At 42.4% G+C, this 24,562-nt stretch overlaps 1 protein-coding gene across 1 annotated transcript; it reads left to right on the forward strand.

Annotated features, from left to right (window-relative positions):
* Nucleotides 1-1,386: 1,386 nt before the first annotated feature.
* On the forward strand, nt 1,387-19,498 carry pam (peptidylglycine alpha-amidating monooxygenase; the record flags this gene model as incomplete). Its single annotated transcript, XM_083897021.1, has 25 exons — nt 1,387-1,480; nt 2,411-2,531; nt 3,399-3,456; nt 3,605-3,692; nt 4,896-4,987; nt 5,077-5,160; nt 6,345-6,393; nt 6,480-6,547; nt 7,454-7,534; nt 7,647-7,723; nt 8,814-8,917; nt 9,247-9,443; nt 9,537-9,602; nt 12,076-12,351; nt 14,804-14,933; nt 15,334-15,450; nt 15,553-15,625; nt 16,145-16,355; nt 16,445-16,648; nt 17,157-17,272; nt 17,376-17,472; nt 17,629-17,679; nt 17,752-18,066; nt 19,124-19,183; nt 19,293-19,498. Exons 1-25 carry the CDS (start codon nt 1,395-1,397, stop codon nt 19,496-19,498), a joined length of 3,027 nt encoding a protein of 1,008 aa, XP_083753147.1. The 5' UTR covers nt 1,387-1,394.
* Between the last annotated feature and the right edge of the window lie 5,064 nt (nt 19,499-24,562).

Raw genomic sequence — 24,562 nt, forward strand, 5'->3', positions numbered from 1 at the left:
CGATATTTCTACTCGCCTGTGATGCATTCAATGACGCTCGTAAAATCCTCTAGATATTGCTCTCACTCTCGGCAAGGGCGTAGGTTGTTGTGTCCTCACCACTGTTTGGAGAAAAGCTAGTTTGTCCGTACCAATATTAGACCTTTGTTAAGCCTTTGTTAAACTTTTTTTTGCACCAACACCCGTCGAGAAAACCTGCATTTTTAGCTCACGGGGACTCGTGACCCGCTGATCTACTGCTGCACCCTTGTTTGCTCAGTTTTTCCTCATTTGGGTAAATTTGAACAAAGACTTTTAAACAGGCAGCAGTGGATCAACAACTCCTGTGTGCTGTGATGTGAAATTGTTGGTTTTCTCTCTGGAATTGTTTGGTGTGGGAGAGTTTTTGGTGTTTTGTGTTTTCCATTAAAAGTCACACTTATTCATCGAAAGAGTTGCAAAATGAATAGAAAATATAGTCAAGACATTGACAAGATTAGAAATATTGATTTTTATTTATTATTTCTAATCACGAAGAACCAGCAAAACTGTTTTTAGCTGTGCTAACATCATTGCACATGGGTTTTCAAGGGTTTTCTAATCATCCAATAGCTTTCTAACACCATTAGCAAACACAATGTACCATTAGAACACTGGAAATGGGCCTCTATACACCTATGTACATATCAAAACCATTAAAAACCAGACGTTTGCAGCTAGAATGGTCGTTTACCACATTAACGATGTAAAGGGTGTATTTCTGATTCATTTGATGTTATATTCATTGAAAAAAAAAGGGATTTTCCTTCAAAAATAAGGACATTTCTAAGTGACCCCAAACTTTTGAACGCTAGTGTATGTGATGCATAACCCATGATGATAATATCAACAATTATACAACAGGTCATTATGGTGTCGGTCTCACTGAAGGAGTCACTCAGTCGCAGTTAAATGAGCCTTTAATTGATTAAGAATAAGATGGTTTCTTCATGAAGTTGAAAATCACATTATCAGTATTTATCACTCGTGTATTAATAATCAGGATGACATTATGCAGTGAACAGTGTGGACCAGCCGTTTGTTAGGGTTTGTTGTCTCCTGATTTACAACTGGTGTTGTTTCTTTTTTTCAGGACGTGGCTCCTGAAAGACTCTAGAAACGAGAGTAAACAACGGTCCAGCTATGCTACAGGAGTGAGATAAAGCAGGGACGCCTCCCTCACACACACACACACACACGCTGCCTCTTCCTCCTCGTCCTCCCCCGTCAATCTGAATAAAGACAACAGGTGAGACGGACTCCCCGTCCTGCTCTTTACTGTTGCTTCATCGTGCTGACGGTTTCTGTTTTTACGTCTGCAGAGCGCGGCAGCAGCAGCAGCAGAAGAAGAAGAAGAAGCAGCACAACACTCAGGCATGATGGGAGTCCCTGTGCTCTGTGTCATGGTGCTAGTTTTCATGTGTCACAGTCACAGCGTGGGAACACTAGAGCACTCCAAAAGGTAAGAGAAAAGAAACCTTAAATCTATGCCGGTATGTTTTAGTGCTGGGCACGTTAACGCACGGGCCCGTTTCCATGACAGGAAAAAGACGTGCGTGACGTCATGTTTACGCGACTCCCGATTGTTAAAGCTCACATAGAGTGGTCCTGTTGCACATATATGTGAGTTATGGAGGTCTACTTACATACATTAACTTGTTTTTATGGTCAAAAACCTAAACGAGCCGACAGAAATCCTCTTTTCTGACGCTGTGCTAAGCCGTGATATTTCAGACTGAACTCTCACGCCAAGAAGACAGAGTGTGTTGTGATTGGCCAGCCAGCGTAGAGCCTTCCCAACTGTCTTGTGATTGGCCAGTACCCGGAAGTGACATATTCAGCACACCCGCTCTCAGAAGCGCAGCTCCCCCCTCTGGAACGATGGATGCACTACAACTCATTATCAAAACATTGTTTTAACAGTGTTTAAAAATAGCTTGTTCGCGACTCCCCGCCGCAGTCCCTTTTATTACTTTGACCCGGAGACAGAAGACACTGTCGCTCGTGAAACACCTCCACAACGGACGTTGTTCTTCTTCTGCGGATCAATGTACGCAACCGGATGTACCAAATGTACTAAAGATGTACTAAAGGAGCTAACGTAGCTAACTGGTAAACGGTGTCTCCTGACTCCGGTTCCGTGGCACGTAAACATGACACCACGCCCGTCTTTTTCCAGTGAGTCGTCATGGAAACGCGTACTGCGCGATTGATTGATTCTGGTGCATGTCAGAATAAGTGGGCGTGTCCATGAAGTCGCCGTTTTTTTCCTGACTGGAAAACTGTCTATATGTCGGTTTGAAATAGGATGCACGGACCATTGTTTTCAGGAAAACTGGTTTTACTGCTCAGCGACTGTGTGAAGCTGCTGAATGCTCGGTTGTCTCTTCAGGTCTCTGGAGGACGTGTTGCAGGATTCCAGCGACTGTGCGTCCAGGAACAGGCAGCCTCTCGTGATCAACCCTCGCAACTTCACCATGGACATCCGTATGCCTGGTGTTATTCCACGAGGGGTGAGACCTTTTCTCTCTGTGCATGTGACAACTTAATCATAAAAAGTGCTCCTTCTTTAACCGATTTTACTCGCTCGTAGTGCGTACATACGGCGGTATCAGGAAACTGGGAGAATCTCACCAGTAATTGGCTCTTCCCTAAAGCGTATGATGCAAATTTGCTTCCGTCACTTAAGTTTAATTAAGAAATATTTGAAAACAACGTGAATTTGCGCTGATTTTCACAGTTTGCCTCTTTGCATTTGACTTTTTCTGTAATATTATCACATCATGACAAATTGGTGTCACGTTCAGGGCTGCAACTAACAATTATCTTCTTAATTAATCGTCTTTCCGTTCTTTTTTTCTCGATTAATCGAGTCCAGAAAATGTTCTCAAATCTGTTGACTTGAGATGATGACGTTCTCTAAATTATTCACACTGTATTTGGAGTCAAAAGACTCCTGAAAAAGCTGAAAGAAAACCACAGAGCTTGTTTTAATGAACACTTAAACACTCAAATATATTAGTCTTAATAGTTGATGGCAAGTTTGGTAATCGAAGAATTGCTGTGTGAACGTATCATCCCAAGTGAAAACGCTGAAAAGTACAACGGTTACACATCTGGTGGAGCTCACGTGACAGTAGAGATGAACAGTGCATCAAAATGTTATCAAAATCGCAAAAATGTGTGTGAAAATATAATTTTAGACGAAAAACTGTCTCGATCTACATACGTCTTATTCTACAGACGCGAGAGAACATCACAGATCTGCACTAATATCATTTTTTAAATCTGTTTTTCGCGAATGAAAAGCAGAATATGTCACAATCAGATGTTGATTTGTAATTCATTCAGAAAACGAACCATTCTCTCTAATGTTTCAGTCGGACACGTACCTGTGCAGATCCATTCCCGTGCCAACAAACAGAGACTTGTACGTCGGTGAGTGTTATCGTCAGTGAAACATCACAGCGTTGAGACTTTCCTGCAGGTTTCCAGAGTATTGATTCTGTGGTGGAGCTCTTTAACTATTCAATATTTTAACCACACGGTGCTTTTTTCTTTTTTTTTTCTACCTCCTCTCCCTCAGTCGACTTCATACCTCTCGCCAGCATGAACACCGTCCATCACATGATTCTGTTCGGCTGCCAGAAGCCCGCCTCCACCAGCAGCTACTGGTAACGTCCGATCACAGCTCTGTGGTTGAAATCCGTCGCTCTCAGCAAGAATCTAAATCAATATTTATGCATTTTTTTTGATATGTAATAGTTGCACTGTGTTAAATATGTTTTCATAGTTGTTTTCCCCGCTTTATAATGTGTTTTATTTAACTTTTTTACTGTTATGTCTGCTGGAACGCCTTTGATTTCCCTTTAGCCAAAGCAAGTTTATTGACATTGCAGATTTACAACAACAAGGCATTTAAAAGAAAAGCGCAGCAGCAGCAACATAAAGATAAAGATATAAAAGGCATAATAAAAACACAAAAAGAAAAAGAGGAGGGAGACTAAAAGTTGCAGTTAAAGGGACACTGTGTAATATTTATGGGTTTATATGACCCAAAATCCACTTTTTTTATACATATTATGTGCTCCTGCATTGTCTAGTCGCTGTATAATAGTTTTTGTTTCATTTTCGTAGTGTTTCAAAAAGTCATGTCAAATAACATGGTCGCGGGCCGCGGTTGCATAGCCACTGTTAGCAGCGAGACGCCATGTTTCTACCGGAGCCTGTAAGGACAAACGCGAGAGAACAAATCAAGCGTCGTTTTACTTGTAGCGGAAGTCCCGCCTCCTCTCTCTCCGCTTCGTCTGCTACGGCCGCGGTAGCTCCGCCCTCTCCCTCGCCTCACGAACCTCATCTGCTGACACGGAGAAAGACGACGAGGACGACATTTGACCGGCTGAGGACACCGTAGCGCTCAGGGAAGGGAGGGGGTGAGCAGAGGAGCAGTCCTTTGTTGTAAATTTCAGCCTCTCCTCTAGATGGCACTATAAACTACTTACTTCACCTTTAAGGCTGAGGTGCAGCAGTGATGATGGTAATTTAATTTAAACTCAGTGGATTTCAGGCTCAATATAAAGAATGAGTTGATTTAGCAGACCTGCGTTCTTCTGGGACTTCATTTATCCAGATATTTTCTCCTGATGTTTTGTCCTGGTTCTGGTCTGGATGGTTCATCGTGAGCCAGCAGGTCACAAATGTGTTTTATAGTGGGATTAATGAAGGATTATCTTTCCCTTTCCTTGCTTTTCATTGAATTTTCCTGAGTGTTCCTTTAATTTCCTTACATTTCCTTTGCTTTCTAAGTACAATTTCCTGTCCAGCCTCCTCTTCCCTTATCGTAACCACAGACTCGTGTGTCTCTCCTCTGTGTTCAGGGACTGCGGCAGCGCCGAGGGCACGTGTGACGACGGCGGCTCCATCATGTACGCCTGGGCTCGCAACGCCCCGCCCACTAAATTACCTAAAGGTCTGACGAGTTCGCTGACCTCTGCTTTGCCACTTCTGCTTCTCTCTGAGGTCCCATCTGACCTTTGACCTCTTGCTCTTCTTGCACAGATGTTGGATTTAAGGTTGGTCGAAACGCAGGAATCACGCACTTTGTGCTGCAGCTGCATTACGGAGACGTCAGCGCTTTCAAGGGTGAGGAGTCCTAATGGACGTTTATTTATTCATTCACGTTGTTGTGGCTTTTAACTTGATGTCGTACGTGTTGCCGCCGTGTTGGCAGGAATAAAGGTGCTAGTTTCAAGCTTTTAAGAGTATACTGCATGCTTTAAATCCACAGAGATCGAGCAATAAATCAGGGTCTGATCACTACACTGCCCCCTGGTGCTTTTCACGAGTATGGAAACAGCAGGAGCGGACGTTATTCCACACGCAGCAGCATTACATCTTTAATTTTCCGCGAAAAATACACAATAAGATCTTCAGCTTAATTAGGATTCGAGTCTGTAGGTTAAACTGGGGTTAAAGGGAAACTTAAGGGATACTTCAAACTAAATAAAGGTTTTATAAACATCACAGCGTGTCTCAAAATACGTTTGAGTCCAGTCCACCTTTACACTGATCACGGCAATGCTAATCTGGATGCTAACTTCAGTGTCGTGATTAACAACTGTTCCTGATGTGACTCCCCGTGTCCTTAAGTGACTTTAAGTGTGTCCTATAGCACAGATGCACCTCTGTAGTCCTCGGGATCTTAAGTGAACTGGTACTTTTTATGAAAACAGCCGGTGCCGTTTTCCCGCCAAAATGGCGTCGTTTTGGTTGCGTTGACGTTAGCTACCGGAGCTCCATATGGAATTAATGTAAATTATGTTAAGATTAACGTTTTAATTTTCCGCAAAATAAACAAATATCTTTAAGTTAATTAGGATTCGAGTTTGTAAACGTCACTGGAGTTAAACGGAAACAACGATCGTGGCCCTAACTTTTTCCGAGAAAATAAAGCTTTTATAAACGTCATAGCGTGTCTCAAAATAATATTATGTTTGAGTCCAGTCCACTTTCACAGCAATAAAACTCACTTTCAATGTAAGTTACTTTTCCCTTAAGTTCCCCTTAACTACTGATCACGACAATGCTAATCTGGACGCTAACTTCAGCGTCCCATCAGTGTGTCTTTAAGTGACTTAAGTGACTTTAAGTGTGTCCTATAGCATAGATCCACCACTGTTTTCTTTTTTTATGAAAATAGCCAGTGAAACGGCGCCGTGTTCCCGCCCAAAATGGCGTTGTTTTGGTTGCGTTGATGTTAGCTACCGGAGCTCCATATCGAATTAATGTAAATGATGTTAAGTTTAATGATTTAATTTGTCCTGCAGATCACCACAGAGATTGCTCGGGGCTCTCGTTGAGAATGACGTCCAAGCCGTAAGTAAACATTTAAACATTCTTTATCGTGTTCTTTATTAGCACGAGAAGCTACAGAAACGTCTTAACTGGTGTCGCTCTCACAGGCAGCCGTTCATCGCCGGCATCTACCTGCTCATGTCTGTGGACGCAATCATCCTTCCGGGAAAAAGAGGTAAAGATTTTAATGTGTTTTTAAAGGTGTTTTTTTTTATCAGGGTCACAGTTGTGAACCAGGGTGTGTGCTGTTTGAATTAGAGCGTGCTAAGTTCACCGTGTGCAAACAAACCAGTCGTGACGTTAAAACAGAGGCCTGGTTTTTAAGGGAGAGTTCAAGTGTGGTTGTGTAAGGTACTTATGCATGGTCGGAGTGTTGCACACAGGTGGTGGCACTCAGGGAAATCACAATCACAAATGCTTTGATGTATTAAGAGCTATGATTCATAACTTTACATTCAGTTCTATATGCAAGAACTGAATAAATAAGTACCAAGTTATAGCATAAAATCAGTATTAGAATCGTAATTTGACCTAAAAACACATATTTTTGCCACCTAACCAAAAGTTAATCGTATTAAATCTGCACCACCTTAGACTGCGATGTCTAAAAAAAATGGTTTTACGACTTTATCTCGGCGTTTGACAGCCTTTTTCAGCAAGAAACGGGAGTCTGTGTCACGTTGAAAACCGTTCACTCTCCCTCACACCAAAGCCCATTCAGAAAATTAGTGACTGTCGGTCAACTGCGAGTCAACTGCTGCCTCCGTTTCTAAGTTCAGATGTGTTCTTTTGCGACTTCGATCACGTCAGTGACACAGAGTGACCACACGAGGCAGCAGCAGAGCAGCAGCTCCTGTGTACCCACTCAGTGAGCTAAAAACGCCGATTTTCTCTATGGAATTTGGTGCAGGACTCTGTCTATATTTATATATATATACACGTATATGTATATGTATATATATATGTAAGTTATTGTAGATTTTATTTTGTATTTATACTTTTTATCACTGATCTGTGTAAACTGTTAGCTGCACAGTGATCACCCTATGAAAACACTTTCTCCCCCCCCCCTGTGTGTTAGTCACGAACGCAGACATCGCATGCGACTACTCGTCGTATCCCATCTATCCGTTTGCCTTCAGGACACACACGCATCAACTGGGTGAGTCGCAGCGACAGCAACACGGAATTTACGAGGTTTTGAGTTTTCACAGTCGCAGCCTGTTATAGACTCTCTAACATCTGTGTGTGTGTGTGTGTGTTTTGTGCCGCAGGTAAAGTGGTCACCGGTTACAGGATCAGAGACGGGAGGTGGAGCCTGATTGGACGCCAGTCTCCTCAGCTTCCACAGGTACGCTCGCTTCAGACAAACGTGTCAAACTCAATCCCTCACCAGCCCCGAGGCCCAGTTCTTCTCCGTCTCTGCTTCAAATGAGTTTATCTCTGCAGCCACGAGGTCTATTTGAATACTTTGAGTGTTGTATAGTAAAGATAACACTTGTTAAATGTGTGTTAAAGGCGCCATATGTAAGACTGTGGCCAAAAAACGGTTACTACATTCAAATTCAAAATACCGAGGTCTTTTAGGTTTCGTTTTCTGACGTGACTGGCAACCCGTGGTTGCTCGACAGCTGAGACTCTACTGACTGCAATGATCGGTAGACGGCGGTAGGTGGCGCCACATGCCGAAACGTGATTTCAAAACAAAAACATGATTTGCAGTCTGCAAAATATATTTTTTAATGCAAATATTTTGTCTGTACTGTTGTTGTTGGTGAGTTCAGTTTGTTATATGAACTTTATTCCTGAGTCTCTGTGACATATTAGGAGGATTTTATGGCCTTTAGTTGCTTTAGATTTATTACATAATGCACCTTTAAATGAAGGTCTGTGTTATTATTAAATATAAGTTAATTTAATCTTGTAGCCCAGATTCTGCTCTTTAATTAGACGTGCAGCATCGCTCTATTCTTTCATGATTTCTGCATTATTTCACACGGTTTATAATTATTACAATTAGATATTCAGTTATAATTATCGCGTTAATAAATCTGTTGTATTCCACATTGAATTCTAAGCCTGTCTAGTGTTATAAAGTTGTTATTATTTACCTATTTAGCCTGTTTTTGATATTAAGAGCTTGATTTAACATCAAAAATCTGTTTTTTATTGTGAAGTGCACACATCATTCCATATAAAACAAACACTTTTACTTTGAAATTCTGCGTAATATCATCACAAATTGCTTAATCGTGATGTAATTGTGTTATAATATTAAGTTCATGTTGCTCAAACCCTTACAGATCCATACATTAAGACCTTAATGAGTTCATCCTTAAATCTGGCATTTAAAAGTCTTATAAAAGCCACACAGACACACTGTGAATGAACCCATCTGAGTTCAAGTTGTGTTGTTTTTGTGTGTTTTTCCCCACCTCCAGGCTTTTTATCCTGCAAACAAAGACATAGAGGTGAAGTATGGCGACACCCTCGCTGCCAGGTGTATGTTTACAGGTGAAGGCAAAACCTCCAATACCTATATCGGGTGAGTTCTGTTGTTAAAAACCAGCCCAGATTCCTGCTGCGATTAAAAACTGTCCTGATTTTTGAAGGAAAAGCACTTTTTTTAAACGAATCTAACATTAAATGAATCAGAAATACACTCTATACATTGTTAATGTGGTAAACGATGTCTGGTTTTTAATGGAATATGTACATAGGTGTATAGAGGTCCATTTCCAGTGTTCTAATGGTACATTGTGTTTGCTAATGGCGTTAGAAGTTCTATTGGATGATTAGAAAACCCTTGTGCAATGAGTTCTACAGTGTTTTTTTGTATTAATTCCCATGTACGTTCTCCGTGTCGTCCATCAGTGCCACTTCTGCTGATGAAATGTGCAACTTCTACATCATGTACTACATGGAGAGCAAACACGCCGTGCCGTACATGGCCTGCTCCGACACGGGCTCCAAATCCCTGTTCCAGCACATCCCGGCCGAGGCCAACGTTCCCATCCCCGTCGGCCCGGGTCACTCCATGATGCACATGGCGTCGGCGGCGGCGGCAGCAGGTACAGAGGCAGGCGCCTGACGTGGTATAAAAAGTGTTGAGAACTGCTGATTTTTTAGAAAGAATCCTGAACACTAAATCGTCTCCCTCACAGGTCACAAAGACAGCAGTTCACAGGTGGGCGTAAACAACGCAGAGCAGGAGCAGGATCAGGATCAGGGTGAGTTTAAAGAAAACACTTACACACTTTTGAGAGTTTTCGACACGGTCCCAACTACAGCCCTTGGTTTGTAAAGCCCAATTTATACTTCTGGGTAAAGTGCTCTGCGTAGGCTACGTAGAGACTCTGCGTCGACGCAGAGACTGTCGAAGAGCCTCTGCGTCGTCTCCGTCTGCACAAAATATTTTTTAAGTGTCCGTCACTCCGTCAAGGGACAACGGAGACGGCAAAAGCTGCGATTGGTCCTCAGGACAGGCTGAGCTAAGCTGCTCTGTGCCGGCTCTCAGTGCGCTCCGGGCGTCCTGACAGAGGCGGTGCTGATCCCCGCCGATAACGCCGCTGCCGAACTATAAATATGTCATATCTATACACACAGCACATGTTTAGACTCTAAATGGCCAATTTCTCGCCTCAAATTATCTTAAAACTGCGTTCCGTGACACAGAAAAGTGAGAAACGGCCACTGTTTCAACAACAGTCTTTCTCTCTCTTTCTTTCTCGGACGCCATTGCTCACTGTAGCCAGAAGCACAACAACCTTGCGCAGCGACCCCTACTGATCGGGCGGGAAATTGCAGCGAGTGTCCGTCACCACGACGCAGAAGTATAAATGCTCGAGGCGTCGCCGTGGTGACGCAGACGGATAACGCATACGCAGTCGGAGAAGTATAATGTGGCCTTTAGCTAGCTGAGAATGTCTTTGGAAATGACAGAGTGGAGCCAGTCTCCTGCTGTGAGGCTGCAGTACCACTGGTACAGACAGAGGGAGACAGAGAGCAGGAGCTAAAATTACAGTCTCGTGTTTGTTCAACGAGATCCAGAGAGTTTGCGTTAATATTCTGTCCAAACACTGACGAACGGCAACCTTTTGTGGACTTTGGTCCTCACTAAAGTGTGCGTTTATGTGTGTGGACACGCCCCCCCCCCCCCCCCCCAGCGTCTCAGAGCAGAGGATCATTTTCTCAGAGCCTCTCTGTTATTATCTTAGGTCAACAGTGCTGTTTGTAAAATGTGATGCATTTCCATAACTGGACTCGCAGTGTAAACATCGTTGATGTTAAAGGCTCCAGTCTAACGTCTGTCTGTCTGTGTGTCTCCGGGTTGTCTGTGCACACGAGGAAGAAGTCGTCCTCACTGCTGGGATACGCGTTGCGTTAGATATTTATACAAGATCGCATATTAGATTGTAACGTCAGAACGACCACACCTACGATTCAAAACTCTGCTGGCCTTACTTTTTATTGCCGTTAATAACTCGCTTCTGCCCCAGTGCATGCTGGTCTGTTTGTCTCCTGTCAAAACAAACGTTTTGCCCAATGATTTCCCAGTTATTGATGCTGTATCTTAGCAATAGAGCAACACAAACATGTACATATATGTATATTTATCATGATATAAATCAATAATATCTGCGTCTTTTTAGTCTACATGTGGATATAAAGCTTGTTTCTTTGGACAGTGAATAATTCACTCTACAATAACATATAATCTACTCTTTATGATCCGTACTCCAGGATCTTAAAATACATTTTCACTTCACAAAAAAACCTGCTTTATTTTTTAATATTTTTTTAAATGAAGGACATTGAAAGTAAATGTCATCAAATTCTGCAAAGAAGTTACTTTTTAAAACAACATTTTGTTGATTCAATGTATTTTTTTATCAACATATACATGTGTATGTATATATATAGATACATACATGTATATGTGTGTGTATATACAGTATATGGAAGCCAGATACAGTGGAATCTGTATCTGGTTTCCACTGTATATATTCCATATACAGTGGAAACCAGAATATATGTACATGTCTGTGTGTATATATGTCTATGTATATATATATATATATATATATATATATATATATATATATACACACATATATATACATATATATATGGGTTACACACATATATTTATATATATTTATATATTTATGTATGTGTGTATATATATATACACACATATATGTATGTATGTGTGTATATATATATATATATACATACATATATATGTATATATACACACATACAGTATATTCTTCTACTCATCTGAATATATATGTATTTATATATATGTGTATATACATATGTATGCATGTGTATATATATGTATGTATACACGCATGTATATGTACATATATGTGTATATATATATATGCACATATAAATATATCTATATTCAGTATACTTGTACTTTTATTTCAAAGTGTATTTCCCTGACCTGTTGTTGCTATAGACCGCCGTTATCATACTTACACGACTTACTGATCACGTCATAGTGACACAGTCCACCTTCAAATTCATCCTCTGAAGGAGGCGGAGCTTGTAGTGACATGACACGGCTGTGACTTCACTTTTCCCGCATTTTCCTCTTGTGCTGCAGCATTATTCCTACTATCCCTCGTCCTTTATTTCCAGTCTTCTCTGTCCTCTCTGTGTGTGTGTGTTTGTGTGTGTGTGTGTGTGCAGGTGACCTGTATTCTCTCATGTCGCAGCTGCTAGGCCAGAGTCAGGACGTAGTTCACGTACATAAGTACGAGCCCAGCCGGGCGCAGAGGGCCCAGGCCCAGCTCATGGCTCAGATCGATAGCTTAATGCAAAAGAAAAACCTGGGCTCTCCCAGTGCCACGCTGGCCTTCCAGACCAGGAAGGACCCCGTGTTGGTGAGGGACAGAGTCCACAGGTTCCATCAGCTCGAGGCTACGTCCAAGCCGGCGAGGAGCAAGGTGGTAGCTGAAGGACAAGGTGGGTCCTGACTGCTGCTGCTGATGCTGCTGCTGCTGATGCTGCTGATGCTGCTTGTTGTCGTCATGTCGTCACACCAGTGCTTGAAAAACACCCAAAAAGACCAAGACCAGACTTGTAACGAGACCACGTCAAGACCAAGAAGAGACGTTAGTTATTTATTCATCCTTTATTTAGACAGGAAGTTCACTTTGAGATACAAGACCTCTTCTTCCAGGGAGTTCCTGGTCAAGATAACAGCACAAATAATACGTAATAAGTAGTTTGGTGACCTATAAACATATATACTGTATATTAGGGATGTCAAAAGATTAACATTTTTTATCAGATTAATCACAGGGTAGCTGTGGATTAATCATGATTAATCACGATTAATCACCATTCATAAATATGCCAGAAAAACTCAAATTTTCTCTTTATGTATATGTGTATATATATATATTGTGTTTTAACTTAAAATCATGTAGAAACTAAATCGACATGAAACTAAACAAAAAACAAAAATAAACTTTGATGCAAAAAGTAAATTTTTATGAAATCTATCAACTTTCTGGGAACAAAAATTCATAATTTGTAATAATTGGCAGTAATTAATGAATCAATTAATTAATTAATTAATTAATTAATTAAGTAAGTAATTAATTAATCATAAAAATTAATAATTAAAATTGGCATTAATAAATAAAAGTCAATGTAAAAGGATCCTTAATCCAGATATATTGAGCAACATTTTTTTAACTCCATTTTAGAAAATATAACTGTTTAATCATAATAAATAATATAAGTATATACATATGTGTATATATATTGAACAATACTAATGTTCCACCTCATCTATATATGGTGTTTTAAATTAAATATCATGTTAGAAACTGAATATTAAATAAACTAAAAACTAAAAATAATGTTTTATTGACTTTTAGGAACTTTCTGAGAACAAAAATGCATCATCTATAATAAAACCGATGCTGATTATTTCATAAAACAACGTAAATATTGCTGCGATTTGTTCATAGTTTTAAATCAGGACTTGGTCTCGGTCTCGCTTCTAAAAGTCTGGTCTTGACGACAACACATCACCATATTTTTAAGTTTATTCTTGGGACGTCCTTACAGCGTTTGCATGCAGCATGTTATTCAAACAAACACAAACGTGTGGTTTGTTCGTCTCTCGTCTCCTTTGTGTCCTCGCTCTCATTCATTCATTCATTCGTTCGTTCACGATGGCTGAATGTCGCTCTGGTGTCGTCTCTCACCTCTCACAGACGGCACCGCCCGGGGGCTATTTTCACTCCTCTTTTATCTTCCCCATGGAAACCGGTGAAGCTCGTGTTTGCTCTGGCTTCACAAAGACAAAGCAGCCGTCGCTCACTGGGGGAAAAAAAACCACTTCCTCGCTCTGTGGTGAACTGACGCAGGAGCTGAAGGAGGAGACGGAACCATTAGTGCACGACGTTTAGAGCTTGAAATCCTCCTGAGAGAAGTTAATGTAACGTTGTTCCTTTACCATAGAAAAAAGTGCACAGTTTGTACACGAGCTTTAATTTTCCCCCATAGACTTACATTCGAAGCAGTGTTGTCGCCCCCTGATGGTCACTCAAGAGAATGCAGGTGTCCTACGCTTCTACTTCGGCTTCACTTTCTCAACGAGGTTCATTGACTTGGTTAAACGCACAACGCGTTTCCACGACAACTGATCGGAAAAAGAAGCGCGTGACGTCATGTTTACGTGCCGCGACGCTGGAGTCCAGGGCACCGTTTACCAGTTAGCGCCGTTAGCTGCATTAGCTCCGTTAGCGTTAGCCTACAGTGGAACTGGAGCGGTCTGTTTATTAAAGGAAAAGAGCAGCGCTGCAAATAAGCAGCGTACCTGTGTACTGCGTATGTTTAGGTTAGCGTTACTTTACAGACTCATTTTGACAATCGGGAGTCACGTAAACATGACGACACGCGCGTCTTATTCCAGTCGGGCGCCATGGCAACGTGGCATGCGCAACGTTTTACGCCGTTAACCGCCGCTATCGTGTTAACGCACCCATCGCTAGTTTGTTTCCACGTTTACGTCACATAGTGGCTCTGGAGAAAATTCACTCATTCACTGATTCAGTCATTTATTCATTAAGATGATGGTTTGTGCAACACTGAGGTCGTATCTGTGTCTCGGAACGTTGTCTTTCTCTGCTTCTAAGTTTGATTTTTGTCTTTGTATGAGAAACTAAAGAAACCTCCTCGTCTCGTGCTGAGGTGTGGAGAATAATGTTGTACAGTTTTTGGTCCTTTGACCTTTGACCTTTGACCTTGAGCTTTGAGAGGTCAGGCTTGTGTGTGTCAGCTCAACGCAGCAACATCGTGTTTCTGTGTGTGTGTGTGTGTGAGATCTGTGTGCATCTTTTAACTGATTTATGTTGAATGATAATTATCACAATTACCTTTGCTTGTGTTTGTTTCGCAGACAACCACCTGGAGCAGGTGTCGTCATGGCCGCAGGGTTCTCTGCAGCTGGGTCAGGTGTCAGGACTCGCCGTGGACTCGGACTCGAACCTGGTGATCTTCCACAGAGGGGATCACCAATGGGGACCCAAGTTAGTACATTGTTTGTTAATTAATTAATTAATTAATTAATTAATTAATTAATTAAGTGATTAGTTAATTTATTAATTAAGTAATTAGGTAATTACTTAATTAATAAAATTATTTATTTAATTAATTAATTAATTAATTAATTAATACAATTATTTATTTATTAAGTTATTTATTTATTTTTAAGTTATTTATTTATTTATTTATTTATTAAGTAATTTATTTATTTATTAAGTAATTAGTTAATTAAGTAATCAGTTATTAAGTAATTAATTAATTAATTAATTAATCAATTCATACATTTATTAATTAATTAATTAATACATTTATTAATTAATTAAAGGCTGTCACTTTTTTCTAATTGCATCAATTGTCAGCTAATTTTTCCCTGTTGTTCTTCAGCTCCTTCAACAGTCAGGCTCGGTACCAGCAGAGGTCCCTGGGGCCCATCCAGCAGTCCACTATCCTGGTGGTGGACCCGGCCAAGGGCGACATCCTGAAGGCGTCCGGCAGAAACATGTGAGTCCGCGTGGATTTTCTTTGTTTTGACGAGGAAGGTAACGATGTTCCGGATCAGAACACGAGCAGAGTGAAAAAAACTGAGATCCTGTTGCTCCGCAGGTTTCACATGCCTCACGGGATCACCACAGACAAAGAGAATAACTACTGGGTCACGGACGTCGCTCTTCATCAGGTGAACTGATGACTTTTATCTCACTGTTTCAACAGGAAACTGAACTTTGTGTCACGATCTAAACCTCTCATTCTTCCACGCCAAACCCCATAGAGAAAATCAGTGTTTTTACTTCACAGCAAACAGGAGTTGTTGATTCACTTCTGCCTCCGTTATGACATTTAAAAAATTTAAATCCATCCTTCCGATTGACCCGAGTCACAGAAACTAACCAAACACAGCAGCAGGAGAGCAGCAGTGCCCATGAGCCACCAAGCTAAAGTCGACGATTTTCTCAATGGGATTTGGTTTAGGAGAGTGAGCAGTTTACAAAGTGGCAGAAAATGTTCCTTTTCCTATCAGAAAAGACGGTCTAATAGTGAGATAAAGTGACAAACTCTGACGACAGTGTACACTTAAGCTGCCTGTAGATATTATGGGATGTTATTTTTGGCACTGCCAGTATGTGTCCTCTGGAATGAGCTGCTTTAACAATATCTGAATTAATTCATGTAATGAAGTAACCGTGGCTCCCGTCAGGTGTTAAAGGTGAGCGGCGACGGCAGAGACCGCACGTTGGTGGCGCTCGGGGAAGCGTTCGCGCCAGGAAGTGACAGCCGACACTTCTGCCAGCCCACCGACGTCGCCGTGGACACGGACACCGGCAACGTCTTTGTGTCCGACGGCTACTGCAACGCCCGGATCCTCAAGTTCTCCGCCGACGGCAGATACCTGACGGAGTGGGGCGCAGGTGGGGGAATCGAAACGCTCGGATTTATCTGTCCTGCCCCCTAGTGGTGGCTGAGTTACAGAGAGTCATGTGTGTGTCTTTGGCCGCAGGTTCGTCCGACAGGAGGAGGCGCATGCCGTTCCGCATCCCCCACAGCCTGGTTTTCCTCCCCGACAGACGCGAGGTCTGCGTGGCCGACCGCGAGAACGGACGCATCCAGTGCTTCATCGCCGAGACCGGCGAGTTCGTCAAGGAGATCAAGAAAGACGAGTTTGGAGGGGAGGTGTTCGCCATCAACTACAGCCCTGCTGGAGGTGAGTTTACTGAGGCGGAGGGGGGCGGGGGCCTCTTTTTCTTCCCGCTACGAAGTCAGAGAAAATAAACCAAATAATGCTGATCTTTATTGTTTTCTGTAAAGTGTTGGGCAACGTTAACGCACATTAACGCATGACACGTTTCCGCGACGACTGACCGGAAAAAGACCCGCGTGACGTCGGTTTACGTGATTTTTAAATGAGTCTCTAAAGTGACTCTAAACGCAGTACACAGGTACGCTGGTTATTTGTAGCGCTGCTCTTTTCCTTCAAGAAACCGACCGCTCCAGTTCCGCTGTAGGCGCGCTTACGGCGCTAAAGGAGCTAACGGAGCTAACTGGTAAACGGTGCCTGGACTCCGGTGCCGTGCCACGTAAACATCGACGTCACGCGTGTCTTTTTCCGGTCAGTCGTCGTGGAAACGCGTCAGGCGTTGATGTGCGTTAACGCCGTTAGCATGCCCACCGCTACTTATAATAACATATTTTTTTCCTGTTTCTGTGTGAAGACGGCGTGATCTTTGCAGTAAACGGAGAGTCTCCGTATGGCTCCGCTCCGCTCAGAGGCTTCGTCATAAATTATTCGACCAAGGATATTTTGGATACCTTCAGCCCAAAGACAGAGGTTCGCACGCACACACACACACACACACACACACACACACACACGGAACAGGATGACGTGTCACTTCCTGTGCGTGTTCTCATCTTTCACTGCTTTTCTTCAGGAGTTCAGGATGCCCCATGACATCGTGCAGAGCAGCGACAGCAGCGTGTTTGTCGGCGACGCGGCGAGTAAAACCGTCTTCAAGTTCACCAGCGAGAGTAAATATTGAACGCAATCGTTACAACCTCTAACCCACCCTTTTTTTTTTACACATGTAAAGATGTGTATTTAGTCGTATTTTATCATCCACTCACTGTCCCCTCCCCTCACCACCAAATCCCATATTCTGAGTGTTTGTTTTTGTGTGTTTCCAGAACTTCATCGCTCTGTGAAGAAAGCTGGAATCGAGGTCCAGGAGGTGGAAGGTGAGTCCGACTCTTCACCTGCTCGTGTTTGCGTTCTCTGTCCCTTTAAAAACTCTCTCTGTCTCCGTGTAGAAGTGGCGGCGTTCATCCAAACGAAGCTGAGGCCGCAGCACAACGCGTCGAAGGCGGCTCCTGTGCTGCAGAAGCAAGTCGTGGTCCAGCAGCCTCAGCCTCAGCCTCAACCTCAACCTCAGCCTCAGCCTCAGCTAGAGGAACTGAAAGGGAAGGAGAAACAGAAGGAGGAGGACGACGTGGAGCAGAAGAAGAAGATCTCAGTGAAGTCAGACAGAGGAGAGGGAACGTTCACGGCCATCATCACCACGCTGCTGCTCGTCCCTCTTGTGCTCGTCATCTCCGTCGGCTTCTTCGTCTGCTGGAGGAGGAACAGTACGTGTGATGATGTCACAGGAAATGCTCATCCTTTAATATATACATCATAATAAGTCCATGATATCGTAAGAATGTACTTTAATGCTTCATTTTACTGTTGCACAGCTTTTTCTCCCAAGTAACGCTTTAAGTTTGTGTCGCTGGGTAACTCGTTCTCCCCTACACCAAACCCCATAGAGTAAATCACTGATTTTACACCACAGCATTCAGGAGTTGTTGACCTACGACCGCCTACATCAGTCAGTTAAAATATTGTATTTTGTCACTTAGATGATTTAAAGCGGACCTAGACCGGAAGTTCCAATTAACGCTGTTTTTTAGTGTGTATCTGCGTCATTACCTTGTTTACGAAGCCCTGAAGGTTCTAAACAAACAGTTCAGCCACTGCTGAGAACGCTGTGTTTTATTGTAATCTCGGGCTCAGCGAGATCTCTGGAAAATCCCGTAATAGTTACGTAAACACCGGTTCTCCTGAACAGCAGATCCTCCTGCTCCGGGGCACTAGTCCGGGCACATCCGGTTACGTACATTGAACCGCAGAAGAAGAATAACGTCCGTTGTGGAGGTGTTTCACGAGCGACAGTGTCTTCTGACTCTGGGTCTGACTCCGCTTCTGAGAGCGGGTGTGCTGTATATGTCACTTCCGGGTACTGGCCAATCACAAGACAGTTGGGAAGACTCTGCGATGGCTGGCCAATCACAACACACCGTCTTCTGGGTGTGAGAGTTGAGTCTGAAATATCGCGGCTGGGGAACAGCGTCAGAAAAGAGGATTTCTGTCGGCTCGTTTACAGCAACTAGGAGGTTTTTGAGCATAAAAACAAGTTAATGTATGTAAGTAGACCTCCATAACTAACATATATGTGGACACAGGACCACTCTATGTGAGCTTTAAATCCTGTGTTTGGGTTCACATAAATGACAGAGGAGGCAACAGAGGAGCTGCAGCTGCTGTTTTTGAAGGTGTAAAATCGCTGGTTTTCTATATGGGGTTTGGTGTGAGGAGAAACAAACTCAAGTTTCCTGTCTAACTGTTGTCTTTGAATGTTTGCAGATCGAGGTGAGGTGAAGAGTGAGCCCAGCTCTGTGGGCGGCATCTTAGGCAAAATAAGAGGTGAGTGGGTTTTTTTTTTTTTGTAGACAGTTTCAGACATGGCTGCAGCTTCATTATCGTCGTCGTCTCTGTGACCCCGTGACCCTCCTCGTCTCGTCCTCTGTTTCAGGCAAAGCCGTGGGCAGCCTCAACCTGGGCAACTTCTTCGCCGCCCACAAAGGTTACACGCGCCAGGGCTTCGACCAGCTGAGCACCGAGGGCAGCGACCAGGAGCGCAACGACGACGACAGCAGCGACTCGGAGAACGAGGAGTACTCCGCTCTGCCGCCTCCGCCTCCACCTCAGCCTCAGCCTCAGCCTCAGTCGTCCTCTTAGACGACCGCCAACGACCGCCAACGACCCCGCGACCCCGCGACCTTCTGCTTACATTTGCCAACATGTTTGTTATTCACCACGTGTGTAGCTGTTGTGTTCGCTGCCAATCTTATCGTTTATATATATATATATTTAAATATATGCTGTATATACAAATATTTTAGACCGTTTATTTAACCTTAATTTAATTTATCTGTGTAATCTGGATGGGATTCACAGTCGCGTCGCACGAGAGAGAGAGAAAGAGAACGTTTCCCCCCCCTCCTCCTCCTCCTCCTCCTCCTCCTCCCCTGAGAATTCAAAAACGTTCAGATTCAGCCTTAAAAACTACAGAAAAGATTATTTTTGCCTTTTTAATGAAACTCCTGTGAAATTCCTGACTTTTATTTTGGAAAAAAGAGATTGAATGTTTTTTTATTTGAGCCGCGAAAGACGTCACTGTGTGAACTGAATGTTTTTCTTATTATTGTTTTAGTTTGAGAGTTTTTACTTTAATTGCGGTCCAAACATTTTATTAACACGGTCCAGAGAGTGAAAAATGTCCACTAAAGAAGGTTGTGGACATTTTCTGAGAATGTACGTTCACAAAAGTTGTTTCCGACATTTGCTGGAGATTGTCCAGAGAGGGGAGACTTCACGGAAGAGTGTAAATGTCCACAACGTAGTTTTGGACATTTTCTGGAGATTGTCCAGAGAGGGAGACAGTACATGAGGTTGTAAATGTCCACAAAAGTATGCTTTGGACATTTTCTGGAGACAATCCAGAGGGAGATTTCATGTGAGAGAGCATAAATGTCCACAAAAGAAGGTTTTGGACATTTTCTAGACTGAACCTGAGAGAGCGTGAATGTCCACAGAAGAATGTTTTGGACATTTTCTAGACTGAACCTGAGAGAGCGTGAATTTCCACAAAAGAAGCTTTGGACAATTTCTAGAGATTGTCCAGAAAAGGAGACTTTACGTGAGAGTGTAAATGTCCACAAAAGTAGCTTTGGACATTTTCTGGAGACTATCCAGAGGGAGACTACACCTTAGAGCATAAATGTCCACAAAAGTAGCTTTTTGGACATTTTCTGGAGACTGTACAGAGAGACTATGTGAGAGGGCAACTGTCCGCAAACGTTGTTTTGGACATTTTCCTGAAGATGGTCCAGATATTTTTTCAAAAGTAGCTCTGAACATTTTCTGCAGCTTGTCCAGAGAGGGAGACATCATGAGCGTGTAAATGTCCACAAAAATAGCTTTGGACATTTTCTAGAGGCTGTCCAGAGAGAGACTTCACCTGAGAGTGTAAATGTCCACAAAATAGCTTTGGACATTTTCTGGAGACTTTCCAGAAAGGGAGACTTTATGTGAGGATGTAAATGTCCACAAAAGAAGGATTTGGACATTTTCTAGAGACTGTCCAGAGGGAGACTTCACGTGAGAGTGTAAATGTCCACAAAAGAAGGATTTGGACATTTTCTAGAGACAGTCCAGAGAGGGAGACTTCATATAAGAGCGCAAATGTCCACAAATTAGCTCTGGACGTTTGCTGGAAATTGTCCCAAGAGACTGTATGTGGGATCGCAAATGTCCACAAAAGTAGCTTTGGACATGTTCTGGAGATTGTCCAGAGAGACCGTCTCGGAGAAGCTTCTTTTTTGGACACAGTGTTCCAGAACACGTCTCTTGCCAGCTGCCTCGTCAGATATCTAGATTCCGTCCGTCCTCCTGCCGATGTGAACGCGTCTGACGCAGACGATCGTACTGCTGCATTATTCACGCGTGAGCGCGACGCTTACAGTGTTCGGTTTGTGACGTTTTTTTCAAAGATCCTTCCGTGAATCTCTTCCGTGTCGTGAAGCTGCAGATTAGCTAGTTTTTTTTGTTTGTTTTTGGTCATGTGGTCGTTTTTGTGCCTTTCTCGTGTTTTTTTGTTTTGTTTTCGTTTCATCACGACGTCGCGGAGAGAAAACTGCTGCTAGCTAGAGCTCGTACTCACGGATTCCTCTTCCATTTCAAAAGAGATTATATGTGTGTGTGTGTGTGTGTGTGTGTGTGTGTGTGTGTGTGTGTGTGTGTGTGTGTGTGTGTGTGTGTGTGTGTGTGTGTGTGTGTGTGTGTGTGTGTGTGTGTGTGTGTGTGTGTGTGTGTGTGTGTGTGTGTGTGTGTGTGTGTGTGTGTGTGTGTGTGTGTGTGTGTGTGTGTGTGTGTGTGTGTGTGTGTGTGTGTGTGTGTGTGTGTGTGTGTGTGTGTGTGTGTGTGTGTGTGTGTGTGTGTGTGTGTGTGTGTGTGACTGTTCAAATGCCTTCACTGCAGGTCACATGACGCTCGCCATTTTGGAAACTTTCGAGTGGATTAACTGGAAAATTTGGGGGCGTGGCCTGAGTAGCCAAGGAATAGGATTGATATTCAACCGTATTTGTGTTTTCGCCGAGATTATTCCACAGTATATTATTCACAGACGATATTTAAATTGCCAAACTACAATTTTGACAAATTTCCAGTTAATTTCCCGTAATTTTTCCGACCCCTAAATGTCTCACTGTGAAGGAAACTTTTCCACGCCATTCCGTCCTCTTCATCGCGGTCACGTGACTTGCACGGTCCAAAACCACAGAGACAAAGCCAAGCGGCGCCCTCTGTCTTCTGTGTCGGGCATTGATCGGGCAGATTTCAGTGTCACCTGACCACGACGTCACATGCTGTAATTTAAAGGGACCGTACGTACGTTTGTACGCTGTAGCTCCGACAAATCAAACGTACGCTTTCATTTTTAATCTAAATAACTAATCGTCCTCGTCTTGACACCTGCAGTCGCCGTGGAAACGGTGGACTGTTGAGCCTCGTTGTCCAGGTGGTCCGATAATCTCAATCACGTCCAATAATCTCAATCCCGTCGGTGAGTCATCGATGAACTCTCGCATTTCTCACTTCCTGCTCTCATTTCCTGACATTGTAGCTCGAGTTAATCTGCATTTATCACTTTAAATGAAATCTGAGAATATGGCTGGACGCGTGTTTGTTCTGCAGATTATAATCTGGATTCAGTTTGGTTTATTACAGGTTTATGATGTGGTGTCTATCTGGGTTAAATGTGCTCGATAATCTGATTTAAGTCTTTTCACATTGTGGTTGGTTTCAATCCTGTTTATAATCTGGTTTTAGACTGGTTCATATTATAGATTATAATCTGGTTTCAACCTGGTTTATAATATGGTCTCAACATCGTTTATTATCTTGTTGATTTCAGTCTCGTTTATAAAAGGGTATCAATCTGGTTTACAATGTGGTTTTATACTGGTGCATAATCTGGTTGGTTTGGTCAGGATTCTAATCTGGTTTGGGTCTGTTTCATAATCACGTGTTTTCAGGCTTGTTTTTAATCTGGTTTTACCCACAAGTGAAAATTGGTATTATAATGTTTTATAATATAGTTTCAATCTGGTTTATAATCTGGTGTCAACCTGGTTTATCATGTGGTCACATTCAATCTAGTTTAAAAATGGTCTCAATCTTGTTTTTAATCTGGTTTCAAACCGGTTAACAATCTGGTTTTGTTTCGATCTGATTTATATTGTGGTCATAATCTGGTTTTTAATCTGGTCTCAATCTGGTTTATAATGTGGTTTTATACTGGTGCATAATCTGGTTGATTTGGCCATGATTCTAATCTGATTTGTCTCTTGTTTCATAATCATATGATGTCAACCTGGTTTATAATCTGATTCAATTTAATTTATAATAAATTACACCGTAATCTGGTTTCAAACTGGATTTACTCTGATATATAATCTGGTTCTGGTCCAGTTCATGTTCCGTTTCATACCCAGATTTTTACGAATCATGAAGCAGATATAATCTGGATTACAGTGCAGTGGGAACAAAGAGAGTCCGTATTCTCAGGTTTCGTGTCTTTTTGCTCACGTTGCTGATTAGTTTTTTTTAGTTTTTTTCGTCGCAAAGTTCGGACGAATGTTTTCTTATGATTTGATTCTCCTCTGAACAGCATGACGTGTCGTTGCTCTCTGATCTTCTTCTTCTTCTTCACTGTAACTGGTTTTTGCTGCAAGAAAAAAAAGTAAAAGTACTATTTTCAGTAACTATGTTATTTGTGTAATAAAGTGTCTGCAAAGCATCGACGCGTAAACTCTTCTTTCACCTGATTGGTCGAAAATACAAATTTAAGTCAAACAATCTAAATGTTTAAAGGCGCCATATGTAAGAATGTGGCCAAAAACAGTTACTACGCTCAAATTCAAAACACTGAGGTCTTTTAGGTTTGGTTTTCTGACGTAACTGAACGTCAGAAAACCAACCCGTGGTTGCTCAGTAGCTGAGACTCTACTGACTGCAATGATTGGTAGACGGCGGTAGGTGGCGCCACATGCTAAAAACATGATTTCAAGAGTCTGCAAAATATTTTCTTTTAATGCAAATATTTTGTCTGTACTGTTGTTGTTGGTGAGTTCAGTTTGTTATATGAACATTATTCCTGAGTCTCTGTGACATATTAGGAGGATTTTATGACCAGTTGCTTTAGATTTATTACATACTGCACCTTTAAGTCAGAATTTTCGGCCTAAAAAAGCTACTTAACAAAAGGCTTACCTCATAAATTCTTTGTTTTCTGTATTTTAAGCCTACGTTTGTCACTTAATCTCACAATTAAACATCGTTTTCTGCCGAGAAACACGTTCCTAAAACCGCTCACTCTCCCTGCACCAAACCCCATTGAGAAAATCAGAAATTGCCGAGTCACCGTGAGCTAAAAAAGAAAAATGCTGGTTTTCTCTGTGGGGTTTGGTGTGAGAAAGCCAGCGATTTACAAAGTTACAGAAAACTCTAGTTTCCTGTGGTCAGATCTCTCAGATCTAATCCCACGTCGCCGCGGCAACAACAACAACGGGGACAAACGAGCACGAGCGGCCGCCGCGGGGATTAAACCTAATAAGCTGCTTTGCGTCGAGAATAGCAACGGTAAGAAGTGGAACATCAGTCTGAGACGAGTGTGGGACGAGTGTGTCTGCAGGTCCGAGAGGAACCGAACCAGGACCTGAAACCTAAAGGTACGTTTGTCTA

This window comes from Microchirus variegatus (genome assembly GCF_963457635.1).
Source record: "Microchirus variegatus genome assembly, chromosome: 1".
Classification (NCBI taxonomy): Eukaryota; Metazoa; Chordata; class Actinopteri; order Pleuronectiformes; family Soleidae; genus Microchirus; species Microchirus variegatus.